The 17,286-nt window shown below is 39.7% G+C and overlaps 1 protein-coding gene across 1 annotated transcript; it reads left to right on the top strand.

Moving 5' to 3' along the window:
* The first annotated feature begins 605 nt into the window (after positions 1-605).
* rasgef1ba (RasGEF domain family, member 1Ba) lies at positions 606-17,056 on the top strand. Its single transcript, XM_060882979.1, has 14 exons — positions 606-836; positions 4,490-4,672; positions 4,815-4,937; positions 5,053-5,190; positions 7,667-7,879; positions 7,972-8,046; positions 9,130-9,225; positions 9,518-9,620; positions 10,850-10,929; positions 11,737-11,832; positions 13,736-13,831; positions 14,105-14,228; positions 14,813-14,885; positions 15,740-17,056. The coding sequence occupies exons 2-14, from the start codon at positions 4,496-4,498 to the stop codon at positions 15,762-15,764; spliced, it is 1,419 nt and encodes a 472-aa protein (XP_060738962.1). The 5' UTR covers positions 606-836; positions 4,490-4,495; the 3' UTR covers positions 15,765-17,056.
* The last annotated feature ends 230 nt before the right edge of the window (positions 17,057-17,286 follow it).

The raw sequence follows: 17,286 nt of genomic DNA, 5'->3' as shown, positions 1-17,286 counted from the left end.
TGGCTGAGTACTGAGTGCACAGGATAAAGGGTCCTAAACTTTAAAACTATACAACTATAGATAGATGCTTGATTGTACTGATGTAATTTGTATCATAAACATTATTCATATAAAACTACGCACCTTCATTTGATGTTTCTAATATTGAAGTCTCTACAGATACAATACCTTAGGTACAGGTTGATTCTAGCTTTTAAACCCATTCAGACCAAACAGGTATTGATTTTTATTAATAATAATAGGTCAATAGGTCAATAATAGGATGGTGTGTTGGAATGTAAATTCCCTGGGAATATTTCTACAAAATATTGTGTCTGAAGTAAATAAGGCAGCACTTCTCAGAATTTAGGTTCATTAAAATAAAGGGGAACGAACAAACCTACGGAATTCACCAGGGATGAATAAACCACCACTTTTAGTTTTAAATTAATTCCCCTTTTCTGAGTTTGGTGTAAATACCACTAAGAGCGGTCACGCGGATACGCGGGGGCGCGCGCGATTCTCGTGGACGGAGGACTGCTCTGATTGGCTTGCTTCAGCTGGCGCGTCATCGCCTACTATCACGTCCTCAGCGGACGCGCGCTTTCCCCACACTCACTCGAGCGCACGAGCGGAGCGCATCTGCTGAACTCACCTCGGATTTATTCATCAAGACACAGAGCATTTTTTTTGTGTGGACTTTTCGGTATTGCTTCGGGTTCTTCACGTAAATGTAAAAAAAACAAAAAAAAAACAACCCTAATATATATCGCGTTTGCGTGCGTGCATGTCCAGCGGCTCTTATTGCACTTTGACACAGAAAACTACGGTGTTGGACTTCAGCCTAGAATCTGGAGGTAAGATCATTGGGCTGCTTTCAGGGCTGAATACTGAGTGCTGTGTACTGAGTGCTGTGTACTGAGTGCTGTGTTCTGAGTGCTGTGTTCTGAGTGCTGTGTTCTGAGTGCTGTGTACTGAGTGCTGTGTTCTGAGTGCTGTGTACTGAGTGCTGTGTACTGAGTGCTGTGTACTGAGTGCTGATGGCTGAGTGCTGTGTTCTGAGTGCTGTGTACTGAGTTCTGAGGGCTGAGTGCTGTGTACTGAGTGCTGTGTACTGAGTGCTGTGTACTGAGTGCTGATGGCTGAGTGCTGATGGCTGAGTGCTGATGGCTAAGTGCTGATGGCTGAGTGCTGTGTACTGAGTGCTGTGTACTGAGTTCTGAGGGCTGAGTACTGAGTGCTGTGTACTGAGTTCTGAGGGCTGAGTACTGAGTGCTGATGGCTGAGTACTGAGTGCACAAGATAAAGGGTCCTAAACTTTAAGACTATATTATAAGCTTTGAGAGAAGAAGTGTAACCTTCTGGTGCTGTATGGGGTTATAATTTACATCAGTCTTCAGGCACAAACATTAATGCTTTGGATCATTTGTAATATCAAGAGGAAATATTCAGAATTTTGCTATCATGTTAAATTTAACATAAAGCAGGTGTTGTAGGTGTCGTTCAGGAGTGGCTTAGTATTTAAAATAATAACAGAGTATTTCATCTTGACTCACTCTCTCTCTCTCTCTCTCTCTCTCTCTCTCTCTCTCTCTCTCTCTCTCTCTCTCTCTCTCTCTCTCTCTCTCTCTCTCTCTCTCTCTCTCTCTCTCTCTCTCTCTCTCTCTCTCTCTCTCTCTCTCTCTCTCTCTCTCTCTCTGCACAAACACAGGACCTAATAATCTTTTCATATCAGCTCTGCTGGGTCATCTACCTTTTACATGACCTGAATGTGAATTGAAATTACATTTAACACTCCACTGTGTGTGTCGCAAGTTGTGTTTTTACCTTTTAATACACGAAGATGAATATTTTTTTTCACATTTTGTGACACGATGTGTCGCAGACGTCTACTAGGTCACTCGAAAATTCTTCACAATTAGCAGCACAATCACAAATACAAATTTTTGCCCAAGGTGGCACAGTTAAATAGTAGTTTTAGAGAAATATTCCCTTCTTCCTAGCAAGAAACACAAACGCTCACACTTGCTTAACATGCTGGAACAGAAACCTAAAACTGAGTAAGGATGTTGTTTGTCATCTTGAGTGTTAAAAGGAAACACAGTGCAGACATCAGGAACAGACTTTTTCAGTGTCCACGTTATGTTAATGGTTTTATTGTCCCATGACTTGTTACCTCAGTACTGTAATAGTATTGGTTGTTTTTTCTCTCTCTCTCCTACATCTTGTGGCAAACCCAGATTCCTCAAGCTTAAAATACTGTAAACAAGGAGGAGCTCTGTTTGTATAGTTCCATCTGAGTGCCTTTCAGCACCAGCTTTGGCACAGCTGGTTCCAGAGACATGAAGGAATGATGTGTTTCTTCCTGTCATCAAGGTCATTTTTTGTCCTGATTTGTGACCCTAACAAAACCTCTAAGTCAGTTCTTAACACCTTGTGGCCTGGGCATGGTCATTAGGCCAGTGAACTTTTATGTTGAACACATATTTACTACACCTTAAGGTGGAGATGGCAGCACTGCAGTTTGTGTCACTCTATTTACCTGATGCTAATGTGTTGATTTGTGTTAATACAAATGAATGTAGCTCACTACAGTTTACAAACACATATAGGGAAGTGTCAATTTCCATGTTCTTATGAGTTCCCCATTTGAAGAGAAAGTCCCTATGACTTCTCTCGTCACAAGAAACATGAACGACATGTGACTGATAGAAATTTCCAGTTCTGAAACTGCCATATATAGAAACTTTAGACTATATAAAGAATTTGTGGTCACAGCTAAAAGATTAGTCCACTAGTACTTTTATTGATTTTCCTATTTTGGTTTGTAAGCAATCAAGCATTCTGTGATGATATTTTTAGCTATCAGGAAAAAAAAAAAACTAGAATATTTTTTACTGGATAAATAAACCATGACCTGGAGTACTTGCATCTGCAACTGAAGAGCAAACACAGTCAGCTGGCTGACATGTAATTAGCTTCTGCTTTGTTTTACGCTTTTATAGGATTAGATTGTGCAGCACCTGACACTTCATGTGAATGTGAGATATGCAAAAGATCCTTTATGGTGCATATTGTCAAGCCATCCGTGGGCCACAGTGGTACCAAAAAGTAAACAAAAACAACAATTACTATTGAGGCATCTATTATAAAATGGCTATTATAAAACATGGCAACAACAATTGTTTTTCTCCGGTTTCAGCATTGAACTAGCATTTCTAAGCAGAATAGGTTTTCTAAGCAGGGGTAGGTTTTTTGCTGTGACTGACATATTTCCGAGCGTTATGTGCAATGAAGTTTAAATGTGGGTAACACATTTTACCAGCGTAAGCTAGCTGTTACACTTTCAGCAGTTTAGTGTCTTGTTACTTTGGTAACATTGACACATTCATTGCAAGCAGTTAAAATTTGTTAGGGTGGAATTTTACAGAACCTTTTCCCTTAGATTGACCGGGACCAATCATTGCATGAAATGGTAGTTATTGATTATTGTCCCGGTCTCTTCATCTCATTGGCATGGAGGGATGGTGAAACACATGCTGCAACAGATGCATGTGGGGGCGCAGCTCTGACTTTTAGCACCCATTTTAATGCTAATGTCTGTGGTGTTATGAAAAAAGGCGAGAAGAGGAGCATAGATAAAACGTATGGCGTCCCCCTTTTTAGTGCACACCCGTGTCTAACCTTGGCACTCTTACGCCCGCAGCTAAATGCAGGATTGAATAGGCAGGCGTCTATTGGGACTGGCCATTATTTGCAGGTCTCTGTGCGCCTTGTGCCGTGACTGAGAAGGCCTTTATTGAGAGGCCCATGTGTCCTCCTGAGGCTATCCACTGTCTCGAGGAATCTGCCTGCTCCTATAAAAGAGCAGTGAGATGGCACTATATCTCATCCTAGGCAGTATACAAAATCTTTTGACTCAGGAAGCGCCCAAGGTAAAGGGTTGCACGAGGCATGTGTGTGAAACAAACCTCTTAATTTCTTAGTGCTAGCAGGTTAAAACGTTTTCATGGTACGTGATGAAGCACTGATTTTTTTGTCTCATCTCAGTAAATAGGTTCTCTGTATTGAGCTGTGCTGAGTGGCCACGTGAATTAAGAGTGAATTAAATGCTTTTTTTGTTCCTAAACCACCGTTGAAGACATGCATACAGCTGTGTTGTGCTATTATAGTGGATTCTAAAATTTAGAATGTTACGTTTGTGAGATCATGTGTATTCTCATCATAGAGCTTCAAATCATAGTGCTTCTGAGTGGAAATTAAGAGAAGCAGGCAAGGTGTTTGCAGAACTAGATTAATCATATAGGATGTATCCCCATGAGTGCCCCTCCAAAGAGGAGTATTTTTCCACTCAACTTCCCATAATGATTTCAGGGACCTTTTCGTGCAAAGGTAAACAAAATCTTGACTAGCATTATGGCATACTATTTAAAAACACCCAAATGCACCAAAGATGCAGCTTTCAGGACTGAGAATGTGGACTAATTATATCCTGTGTGGCCTTCAACAGGACAAAATGCCTCAAACGCCACCATTTCCAGCGATGTTTGGGTCCAGTGGCTACAACAACAACCTCTACCAGACAAAAGAGGAGGACTACAGCGGCTTATATTACCATGACAACAACCTGGTGTCAGGGTCTCTGGAGGCCCTCATTCAGCACTTAGTCCCCACTGTGGCTTACTATCCTGATGTGAGGACTGGTTTATCTCTTCTACAAACATAACATAGCATAACATACTCAGTCAATAGTAAAGCCTAATCCTTATTCTGTGCATTAAATGTGTGCTTATTTGCATAGGACTTAATTGATTCTACCTCATTTTAACCCACAGAGGACGTATATCTTCACATTCTTGCTCAGTTCTCGTCTTTTCATTCATCCACATGAGCTCATGTCTAAAGTCTGCCACTTGTGCACAGACCATCAGAAGCTCAGCGATCCATCAGCAGACAAGGTAATAATGTTACTGTGATCATAATATCATAACCATAATCACACAACAGGTGAATACCAGAAATTGTGGCTATTTTTAATGATATATTTTTGGTTGTGTATCTGATGTTCATTAGATGAGAACCAGAAAACTCGCTCCTAAAGTCTTACAGTTGCTAACAGAATGGACAGAGACGTTTCCTTATGATTTCCGGGATGAAAGGATGATGAGGAGTCTAAAAGAATTAACACATCGGTTGAGCACTGGAGATGAGGTGAGTGTGCTATCAAAAATACACTGGTTTAGGTACAACAAACTCAAATACAAACTCTGTTCCAACTACAAATGTTATTTAATGCAGACAGTCTGTCAAGACCCCGCTGCAAGCCCTAAAATCGGTAAACTATGGAGGTCCAAACACGCGGGGTGAAGCAAGAGTCACTTCTGGGGGGAGGGGAGAAATGTCTCCAGTTCCAAAGCAGTTTGTCGTGTCTGACAAGAGGAGAGAGAAGAAAGCTTTATTGTTCAGCCGCTTTTGTCTCATTTGGTGCCCCATAACACTCACTGCTTTAGCGTTTGTTTTCTCAAAAAAGGGGGAAAAAACTGCATATTGTTAGTTGTAAACTCCATCTAAAGTTCAGTTGAAACGTAGTTGACTACAGCGAGTAGCGCAGTTTCTTTTCGGGTTTTACTTTTTCATGTCATGGATTTATTTGTGCCAAATGAATTAGGTTGCAATTGTCTCCTGCCACAACCAGTCCATTTTTCATTCTGTGCTTAGGAAAACAATATTTGCAACAAAGTATTGAAGGAAAAATAGATTTAGCAAAGCCTTCAGCAGTGGGCTCATGTTGCTTCTTGGTATTAGCATAATAGCTAGCAGCAGGAGGCTAGTTAGGGCAGACCATTGAAGAAAGTGAACACAACCCCATGAGCTCAGTGAATTAACATATCACTCGCCGATTGACTTTTCTCAAACATCATTTTTTTTATCAGTCGCACCTACGAGAAATCAATGTGGAAAACATACTAAAAGGACACTGCTGCAGCATAATCACGAGCGTTGCACTTATATTAGTTCTGTATATGTGACTGATTGGGAGGACTGCTGGAGAAAGGAATGCATTCCTGCTTTGGATCAATGTTATATCTGTTCAATACAGTGCAACGTCTGGCAATGGAAGTTTCATTTCTAACATACTAGGAGCTAGGAGTTCATCACAAGTGCATTCTTGCTGCAGTTTCCAATGTATGCTTTTACTTTATCCACACCTCCTTATTTGTCCTGAGATAGCCAATAGTAAGCAAGAGACTAGAATAAACACTGTAACATCTGTCTCCAGACCACAGTTTGGTCTTTAGAGTCTTGGTGTGCTGAGACTGTCATTATGGATGTGGTCATCTATATAGGGAAGGCAGAGCCCAGTGTAACCAAGCTCTGTGATTTGTGCCTGGCTGGTGGCTTCAGTTCACCTTTTGCACAGGCCCTGTTTACGCCAGGGCACAGCAGGTTGTGCCACGAGGTTAGCTGTCACATATGCCGAAGTCAAGTGAGGAGAAGGCATAGAAGCAGCTCTTTCTACAACAAGCGTGAATTCCCTGCTGTTTCAAAATGTCAACCAGTTATCTTCATGAATTGTTTCTAAAAATAAATCGCTCCTTGCTCTTTTTCGTGGTGATGCCAGGAGCTTTCCCATATGGTGGATCCTGAAGAAGCAACCTTTTTGATCTCTTACAAATTGGTCTTGTATGAGCAGAAGGAACTCTTCTTTGAAAAGAAAATTATATGGTAAACATTTGTTTCAGATTAATCCAGTTAGCATGATCCTTGGGATCTTGTTAAGCACATACTTTTAGAAATAAGGATATAGCACAAAGGATATTATGTCCTCTAAGCTGTGAAGCCACAGAGAAGCCAACAGTCTTGTTACCAGCTGATCATTAGATTGTAGGACAGCCTTCGGTTTCCTATGTGTCTTTCCAGAGCATCACAGAAATCCAGCCAGCTGTATTTCAACTTAGGTTGAAGTGTTTGACAATCAAAACGGAACCATCAGGTTATGAATTCATGTGCGCATACAGCTATATTAAATAGCCTTAGTGGTCTTTAGATCAAGTGTAAATAAGAGCTTTTAAGACAGAGCATATTTACAGAATAAGCAAGCCCCTCAGCGATCTAGACCGGCACAGTTTACCCCTCTTGCTACAGTCAGTATAATAAGTTCACACTGCTCTGTGCTAGTTATGCAACTGCTTGTCCTGAATCATGTCAAGCTTTTGTTATTAGATTACAGGACCTAGGGGACAGAGTTCTGAGAGGAAATGGGTTGCCTGCCAGTTCTATTAGAAGGATGTCTGTGGACAGCACTACTCTTGCATAATACTGCAGGAAGTCTTTTATGTAACCATCAGCATCAGCTGAGCTTTAGTTCTTTTACATGGCTGACCAGTCAAATCAAATGGCAATTAAATAATAAAAAAGAAAACGACCAGTCAATAGAGAAAAAAACCCTCTTCATTTACACCTCAGTTTTCCATACGTGGTGTGCCACCATCACTGCCTGTCTTCACTGAAAATGTTCATGTTTCTTCATATGTCAAAGGTTTATTTTCTTATCTCTACATGCCAAGCAGTATTTTCTGCTTGAAAGTGCTCGATCATTATTGTAATAGCCAATAGTAAAAGTTAACGTGAAAATGTTGGCGCAAGTTCAGCACTAAGTTTGCCCATCCTTCTTTGGTCTTTCTAGGTCTACCGGAAAGCTGTGCATCAGATGATTCAAACCCTGATCCGTAAACTCACTACGCACAGTCAGTATGAAGAAAACCTGGCCAAGATCAACTCCACAGTGCCAGACAGACTAATGGTTTTGAAAACCAAGCCTCAGTCTATCCAGAGAGACATCCTGACCATCTGCAGTGACACATTCACTCTAGCTCAACAGCTAACACATATTGAGTTGGTATGTACTCATGTGATATCGATATTCCCACTCCTACAATCACACTTGCATTACCTACATAGGCTAACTTCATCTTTTGTTTCATTTTCCAGGAGCGACTAAGTTACATAGGACCTGAAGAATTTGTCCAGGCGTTTGTTCAGAAAGATTCTCTTAACAATGGAAAGGTAACATTGCTGTTCAAGCATTAAATGAACTTTTTGTTTGGACTTCTCCCCAGAGTCACCAAAACAAATACCAAACTCGAACAAATCAATGCAGCTAATATTTGCATTAGCTTGAGGCGATACTGTGACTTTTTATTCACAGTAAACTGAGAACCGTAAAATTCCACTCACTCTCTCTGCTGGTTCACATGAAACTCCCATCGCAAGGTCAGCTCAGACCCACCATGTTGTCAGAAAATACTTGTAGTCAGCTGCCAAGCAACAGGCAGTGGAATGATGCATTGGCGCGCTTTTTCTTGTATGGCGTTAGCAGTCTCTTTCAAGTGCTTGAGTCTCAGACATGCCTCCATGAGGCTGTCGATCACAAAGAGACATCAGGCAGGGACACCCTTTGTGAGGAGAATAGTATAGTCAATGCAGAGGAATGCAAGGAATGAGCAGCAGAAAAGAAGTTTGAAACTCGCACTCAAAATCAAACACAAGCGTTTAGCCTATGTGTCTGTGGGAATCATGACCCACAGAGGGTGAGGAGTTAGTCTCAGTGAGTGACGCTTTAATGGAGTGCTCTAGTGTTTGGGGTTATATACCATTAGCTTTCCTTTTTTTTCTTTACTTAAGTCTTTGTTCAAACAGGGTTTTTATGCATTCCTTCCTAAATGATCTGTAATATTTATACCACTGCACTTTGTAATTCGCAACACTCTGGAAGAAGGTGCTGTGCTTTGCTGTTTCTCTATAACATGACAAGCTGCATAGTTTTTGTCTTATTAAGGAGAGTAAATAGAGCCTGGTGATGAAATGACAGTTTATAGCTGCTATAAAGCAAATGATAAATGGGACTGCTGTTGTAGGACAATAGGTAATGAACTGAATTAAATGTATTGATACATTTCCTAGAAATGCTCTCTCTGTTTTATTCCTTATTTATTACACTGTTGTTAACATATCTTGTATTTTTTTTAATGGTCCATTTGGCAGTTTCCTTTAGTTTCATGTGTTTGGTGGAACAGTATTCAGTATATTAATAATGTCTGAATCTTGTTTTTGCACCATGCTTATTTACAGTGAAAAATCTCTTTGCAGAGTTGTTTTAGTGATCGCAAGAAAGTCAGCAACCTGGAGGCATATGTGGAGTGGTTCAACAGGCTGAGCTACTTGGTAGCCACTGAGATCTGTATGGTGAGTTCATTGTATCAGGACAGATTCTCTCTATGCCCTTCAATTACCTATGCAAATTAAGCCATTAAGCCTTTCAAACAGGAGATAATTACAAAGTATAAACGTCAGAGCAGCTATTTAATTTACCGGTGTATTTTTTTGCCTAACCCCAGGGAATGGCTGTCCTTTGTTGGGGTGTTTTGTTATTAGAAAGCAAGTCATACTCCTTGTTGTCAGTAGACAGTAATTTGTCCTTGTATTTACAACTTGCATGATAAACATTGCTTTTCTTTCTTTTTTTTTCACCATACAGCCTGTGAAGAAAAAGCACAGAGCTCGTGTCATCGAGTTCTTCATCGATGTGGCACGGGAATGCTTTAATATTGGCAACTTCAACTCTCTCATGGCCATCATTTGTGAGTGCTTTAATTTGTGTTTTTTTTTTAGTTATCATAGAAAACCTTGTGTTGCCAACAGATCTTGTTAAGTGTTTGTTCAGCTGGATCTTTCACATTCTAATCAGTTGTACCACCTATGATTATGATACAAGAATGCCTTTTGAAAAATTGTGAAATAACTTTGCTCTGCATGAACATTAATGCCTCTTTTTTACATCATGAAATATTTTAAGAAAAATCACATTAGTGAGTCAACAAAGTAAAGGATCCTTTTTTGATGTTCTGTGGTAGCAGTGATGGCTAGTGGTAGCACACTAGCTAGATCTGTAGTACATTAGTGTAATGTTACGACAGTTTGTAGGGGTGAAAACACAGCTGCTGGATTGGAGCCAGGGATCTGCACGCAGATGGTCAGCACTGATCATCTCCATAGATGAGAGAGGGAAAGATGGGAGGGGGTGAAACCAGCTGTCCTTTTCTAGGACTTTCCCTAGAGGCAAACCAACAGGCCAATACTCTTACACAAGTGTTTTTCCCTGGAGAGGGAGCAAGCACATATTAGACTCAACAAAATAGTCATGTGAAAGGTTTACTGTGTGGAAGCTACACCATTGTGTTGGGTGAATGGACCATGAGCATGCGTCCTGGCATGAGGTCAAACATTATTCTCACTAATTTCAAAGACAGTAGACAGTGTAGGGAGATGGAAGAGATCTGTACCCAACACCTGCCAGCAGTATAAATGGGGTTCTTTTGTAATTTTGTCTGTAGATAGTATCAGCTTTCAGGCAACTTTTAGGCAAAAGCCCCAATGTGGCTGCTGTTAAACAATTGCAATGAGAAGAAACTTTTATTTTTAATTAAAAAGAATGTGATACAGACCCTGAATAGTAATTGTAAATCTTCTATTCTCATGATTGCCAATCCTCTGCAAATAAACCATAAGATCATCTGCCTCCATAGTGACCCAGACATCAGATAAAATCTACTGAATGACTCTTGCTTTGGTCATCACTAGACAGATCAGTGTAGTACAGATTGATCAGATAGTGTCACTAGTGCAGGGACCTCATTGCTCTGACCTGTTATAATTCCTTTCAAATACTAAACAGACTTTTAGGGGGAAGTGATGCAGCCCTAATTCTATTGTTCCTGAGGATTAGAAGCTGCAAAATCGCAGCTGTGGCAGGAAATGGGACTTGGGTGTTGCCCTGTGCTGACCTGATGTGTGTATGTGTCTCCTACAGCTGGCATGAATATGAGTCCAGTATCTCGACTAAAGAAGACCTGGGCCAAAGTCAAAACAGCCAAGTTTGATATTCTGGAGGTTAGTATTTATTATTTTTTAAATTCCATCTCATATAAAGAAGTGCGGCTCCTCTTGATGCATTATATGTGTGAGATATGAATGTTTAAGAGTATGTTTGCGAATATCAAGAGAAGCAACACAATGTCGAATTAATGTGCGGATGTTCTAAATCCGCTAACCAAACGCTTTAATAATGCTGTCCAAGTGTCTCACCCATGTATGGTGCTTATCCCATAACAATATGCTGACCCATACATTCCAGTTAAATATAATGTGTTTAAGTGTAAGTTTATAAAACAATGGAACAAATTGATTCTTCCTCCATGCTGCTTATTTAACATCTACAGATGATTAGCATGCTTTGTAAACATACCCATCCTCTTTTCTCCACCACCATAGGGATCTTCCCAAATTTTCAGGCTATGGAATTTCAAAGTTTAACTATATTTTGGGAAGAGTCTTTTGCGGTCTACCTACTCTTAGTGTTCCATCACACTGATGTTTTTCCCTCCAGCAGACAGAAGCTTGTATAGCGATGTTCTCTTTTTCCTTACACACACTGAGATCTGAGGGTTTAAAGATAAAAGGGTTTAGTTGGCTCTTTGTCAACCCTGTCAAAACCTAGATTGTTAAAGCTGCAGGCAGGATCCTTAAGTGGACGTTTTAAGAAATCCTGCAGTTTTGGACTAGCGTTATTTTGTCCATGGAAGCAAGAACATTCCTTTATTTCAGCGGTAATAGCTGCAAAAATCACAGTGAAAGAAAACGTCCTGCAGGTCGCTGTTGTACGAACCTAATCTACAACTCTGCACTATCTTTCTTTAGCACCAGATGGACCCGTCCAGCAACTTCTACAACTACAGAACAGCATTACGTGGAGCCACACAAAGATCTATAACTGCACATACCAGCAGAGAAAAGGTAAAGCTGCTGTCAGTCAACACCATACTCACTGCACAAGTTTTTCTTGTTTTTAAGTCTATCATTTTTCTTTTGTTTCACTGGGCCTTTTCACTCAAATAGTTGCACATACGTAGTTATTCTGTAATTTTATTTTTTTTTTACCTCATTTTCTTAAAAATGCTCTTGACATATCTGACATATATCAAAGACTTGCAAGCAATAAACAGGCCCATGTTTGCAGTAATAAGAGGTCATTTCACTGTTTATAATGACAGAGAGGAAGATTGTATCTCAAGATTGTAGCTGACTGGTTCAGCCAGCTGTAAAACGAGGACCATATCAGGAATACTGTGAACTGAGATCATCTGTAATTGCCCTCCACGGGCTTTATTACCGCTATCAAGCACTCCCAGTATTCTCACCATACTGTGTCTTAACACAGCTCTGGCCAAAACAATGTTATGTAATGAAGCTTCCTCTTAGGGCAAAGGCTGGTCGTAGCCATAAATGGGTCAGAAGTTTCTGTGCAAGACGTCATAAGGCACATGCTGCTTTTTCCTTAAAATGTTCTGTTCTTTGGAACAACATGGCAACTGGCCAATTCCATGAACGATGTAGACATTGGGCGACTTGCTTCAGATTGCCCTCAGTTATTCAACGTTTAGCAGACATATGCAGCATTCCATCATTTAGACACAAACGCGGACACTGTTTTCACATTTTTTGACTCATTCTCTGAGCTAATGATGACCTTTTGTGAAAATGGTGTGGGAAGGAGCTGTATTTTCTGTGGTCATAAGACAGAATGTTCCCAAGAAAGTCTGGAATGTTCAACTCTCCTACCCTGTTCATTTGGGTGTGGGTGTTTGTTGACAGAGTTTTCTGCTCAGAGTAGTGGTGACACTGCAACTTTGTTTTCCCCAAATCAGACCTGCTTTGGATTTAGTTGTCACACTGGGGACACACCGGAACCAAAGCAAATCATGTTGTGTCTCCTACAAAAAGGCTGCAGACTATAAACAACTTAACTAATCACTGCAGAAGTCTTAGGTCTGCATAGCGTCTCTGAATTTACATTTTCCCTACGTTGACTTCCCCTACTCAAAATGTTTTAATGTAGATCATTTACTTTATAGGTTTACAGATAAACCTTTGTCCTTTTATTTATTTCTTTCAATTAGAAGAGACAGTTAGCCAATATCAGCTTTATGTGTAGTGTTCATATTTTTCCTGGCTTCAGCTTATCCTAAGTTTGGCTCATGTACTCACAGTAGTTCCTCAGCAACAAAACAAACTGTGTTACAGTTTTGGTGAACTGAAAGTACACAGATATTTTTTATTTTATCTTTGATGTTGATGATAACAGTGATGTAAATGTTTACATAAAACCCTGAATAACTATTGAAATATTGTGCCCTAATGACATATTAATAAAATCGTATTTGGTTTAGGCATCAAGGCATACTGAGCTGTCGATATCTAATTTAAATCCAACATATTTTTTTGTGCGTTCGGTGGCCGTTCTTGTTTTCTTTATGTATGGGCTCAAGCACAACTTCATCATGCATTTTGCTTCGAGGGTTTTCAGTTTAGGTGTTGCGTGACAGCTGAGCTCTTGTTTCATTTACACGGTGTCTGCATTCTTTCATGAGTCACTGTAATTGCACGCTAGAGTGGTAGAAACAGGTGTACTTTTTGACATGCTACTTTAGATGTTAACTAACCCATCTTGTAGTTATCACCTGTATCTCATCTTTCAAGACCAAACATGACCTAATCTGTTCATCGGGCTGAACTTTGTTGATTTTTTGGTCATGTGCACATGCTGCTGAATTGTTTGGGCTCTTGCATAGTAATTAAAATAACATCCTTCAAAACAATTTTTGTAACATGACTGTACTTTTTTTTTTCCAACTTTCAGATTGTTATTCCATTCTTCAGCCTCTTGATCAAGGACATTATCTTCCTCAATGAAGGATGTGCTAACCGACTCCCAAATGGACAGATCAATTATGGGGTATTTTTTCCTTTTAACAGTTCCTTTTTATTAAAGAAGTAGAAACAACTATTGTCCATTAGTTGTATAACTGTTAAGGAAACTTTTGGCTATGCATAGTAATGGTCACATGTAATTACAGCACAGTGATGCATGCACACACTCTGTATGCAAGCTGTGAAAAATGAGGAAGTCTGCAGTGTAAAGCTTACTGGCTTTTGTGCTGTGGATATTTGCTGAATGCTGAGAATTGAGGATGGCTGTTAACATTAGATGTCTTGCTTTGTTTGGCAGAAATTCTGGGAGCTGGCCAAGCAGGTGAACGAGTTTATGACCTGGAAGAAAGTGGAATGTCCTTTTGAGAAGGACCGCAAGATTCTGCAGTACCTCCTCACCGCTCCCATCTTTAGCGAGGATGGTAAGCATTTTCAAACATGCTAGAAGCACATAGACAGCTAGACCACGATGATCGCCCCTTATTTATTCCTCAATTCTTTCACCAACTCCCCAATTCCATCACATACGCTAATCCTCCTCTGTTATACAGCAGCTATATAGTGGGGAGGGTGAAGGTTAACACATGCTGTCTTACTTGGCATCTTAACACACATGGAAGAAAGTGCTATCTGCCCTCTTGCACATAAACGATCTTGCCAGACGTCCATGATTGGCTAGTGTCGCTGTGACTGACAGGGGAGAGAGAGTAATAACATCACTACCACCCATAGTGCACAACCAAGCTGCTGACCAAACACATGTTACTATCTATTTAGTGACTACACGTCATTTACACAGAGCCTGCTACTGCTGCCTCATACCTTTCCTCATGTATAATCTGATTGGTGTTGAGTAATGAGAAAATGTGCCTTACACACATCACGTACTCTGATTAACTCAAGTGTGAAGTATTTCCTCCTGTGAGAATGCACATGAGAATAAAATGAGTCAAAAACAAGGCCTTTGATGAAGTGACACATTGTACTCTCTCTTGTCTGTTGACAGCTTTGTATCAGGCGTCCTACGAGAGCGAGGGACCGGAGAACAACATGGAGAAAGACAGATGGAAATCTCTTAGGTGTGTGAGTGTGAGCATTTAATCTTCACAGCTGAACAATGGTTTATGATACCTTTTGGGCCTTTGTGGGCAAAAAGGTGTCATATTCCAGACTTGTTGATATGTCCATCATGCATTAGTTACTCAGCTGTTATGACACATTTTACAATATAGATGTACAATTAAGTAAGGAATAAAACATTTGGTAGCAAGCAGGAAAAAAAGTGTGATAGATTAGTGTATTAGAATTAAGAAAATGTTTCCTAAAAATACCTTTACATTATAAATAAAACTTTCATGAAACAGTAAGATGAGCAGTAAGAATATGATTTCCATTATTATGCTGATTATTATGCTGGGGAAAAACTTCGGTCCAGCACCGTATTGAAAGGCACAGCATGGAACACTGATAATGGTAGCAAAAGATGACTAAACACAACCCCTCCCCGAGTCTACTTGGCTGTGTATGCAGTCACGTTTCCTTACAGCCATCCAAAACATAGAGGGAGGGGCTACAGAGAGCGGGTGATGGATAGAGAGAGGCGTTTTCCCCACTGCGACAGGATCTGTCACAAGATTCTGTGTGGATCAGCAGAACGTGCTTAGGCCCGGGCAAGAGCGCAACTGTCAGTGCTTTAGTGGGAGGAAATTAACTCTGTAGTGGACAGAGAAGAAGAGATAAGAGGCAGGAAATGGGACATATCAGCTGGTGTCAGGTAGACAAACGGCTTTGCGTTAGTTGAGTCCAATTATATAAAAGAACATCATGGAAGGAAGAAGTCTGGTAGCACTCCTTAACGTCTAAATCAGATTAGGGTTGAAAATTCATTTATTTAGCCACATTGTCCTGATTCATCTCTGTGTGCTTATTGCAGGTCCTCTCTGCTGAACAGGATGTAGTTCTACTGAAGAACCAAAGTCTAATCAGTGATGTTAAGCTTCTTATAGCCAGCTGCATTCCCATTTTGTCACCTCAAAAAGTGAGAAGTAGCCCTGATTTTGAAAGGAAACGACAATCACTACTTTGAAAGTGTTTTGTGTGTATGATGGATACTTGATATCACTTTGTAAAGATTATCACTTATTGTACCTTCAAAAAGGCTAATGTTTTTCTGGAGAAAAAAAACATGCTGAGTTCTCGATATCACATGGCTGCAACTCATGATGAATTTTCCACTGTCTCATGAGGTGTTTTAAAGCTTTTGATGCACATAGTCTTCTGAGTTTGCTGCTGGATGGCCAACTCCGTGAACAGAATATTTAAAAACAAACAAAAAAACAAAACAAAAGAAGACTAATATTAAAACCAGCATTGTGTGTACTTTGTAACAGTATCTTATATTCATAGTATACAATATTTAAGTATAGATTTACTTTCTCTTTATTTTTTGTTGTATTTGATATGTTATTTTATACCTGAGGTATTTGTAATGTGTTTTTCTCACACGTGTGAGTGAATGCCAAGTGTGGACGAGAGCGGCTCGTCAAGGTCTGCTGAATGCACTGGGTTTCCTTTTCGGTTGTTGTAACCTGTTGTTTTTTTTTTACTTTTCTGTAGCATTCATATTTACCTTTTATGTGGGCTTTGCCCTGTTCATATGTATCGATGAAGGAGACACGAACACCTATATTCTGTTAGCAGTGTTACTATAGGAACACAATTTTTCACTCATTCCACTGAAACACATTGTCCATCTACCTCCTGTTTACTCGAGCTAGTTTTGCTATGATGCTATTATGTGGCCCTCTGCTGGTCATGCTTTATTTAACACATGCTACAGTATACTACACACCCGTTACTGTAGGACTAGTTCAGCAGCATAATGTTATTTTACACAAATGATTTTACTCATCTGCTGATGAAATTCTTATTATTATTTTAAGGATTAGATTGTTCCTGTTCTCTGACTATACTGTGTTGTAATTTTCCCTTTTAAGTGATTTATACAAAATTTGTTACCTTTTGTTCTGTGTCCATTTGTACATAAACATTTTGTAGCTACAAGATATTGTGCTAATATTTTATATTTATCAACTTTGTATGAGGCAGCCTCATGTTCAGGGCACTAACATACAACATGAAGTTAAAGAGGTTAATATTACCTGATGTTTAGTTTACCATGTGGATTTTTTTCTGCTTGTAAGAAAATTTTCCAAAGCTTTACACAAATAAAGTGTTTTTCTCTCCCGTGCACATGCATTTTCACTGTTTTGATGGATAAGAGAACCCATGAGATAGATGTATAGCTGTATAGACCAAAAAAAAAAGGATTTCAATAAAATAATCCTTATATAAACATGCGTTCTTACTGTAATCAATGGACATTCCTTAAGAAACACAGTTTAATATATGTATTTTTTATATTGTTGTAACCACTAATAAATCACCAGTTGGTCACGTATGTCAACATATATGTTACGT

This window comes from Tachysurus vachellii, chromosome 12, assembly GCF_030014155.1.
Source record: "Tachysurus vachellii isolate PV-2020 chromosome 12, HZAU_Pvac_v1, whole genome shotgun sequence".
Lineage (NCBI taxonomy): Eukaryota > Metazoa > Chordata > Actinopteri > Siluriformes > Bagridae > Tachysurus > Tachysurus vachellii.
The sequence above is the reverse complement of the archived record's forward strand: the minus strand, read 5'-3'. Positions and strand labels throughout refer to the sequence as shown.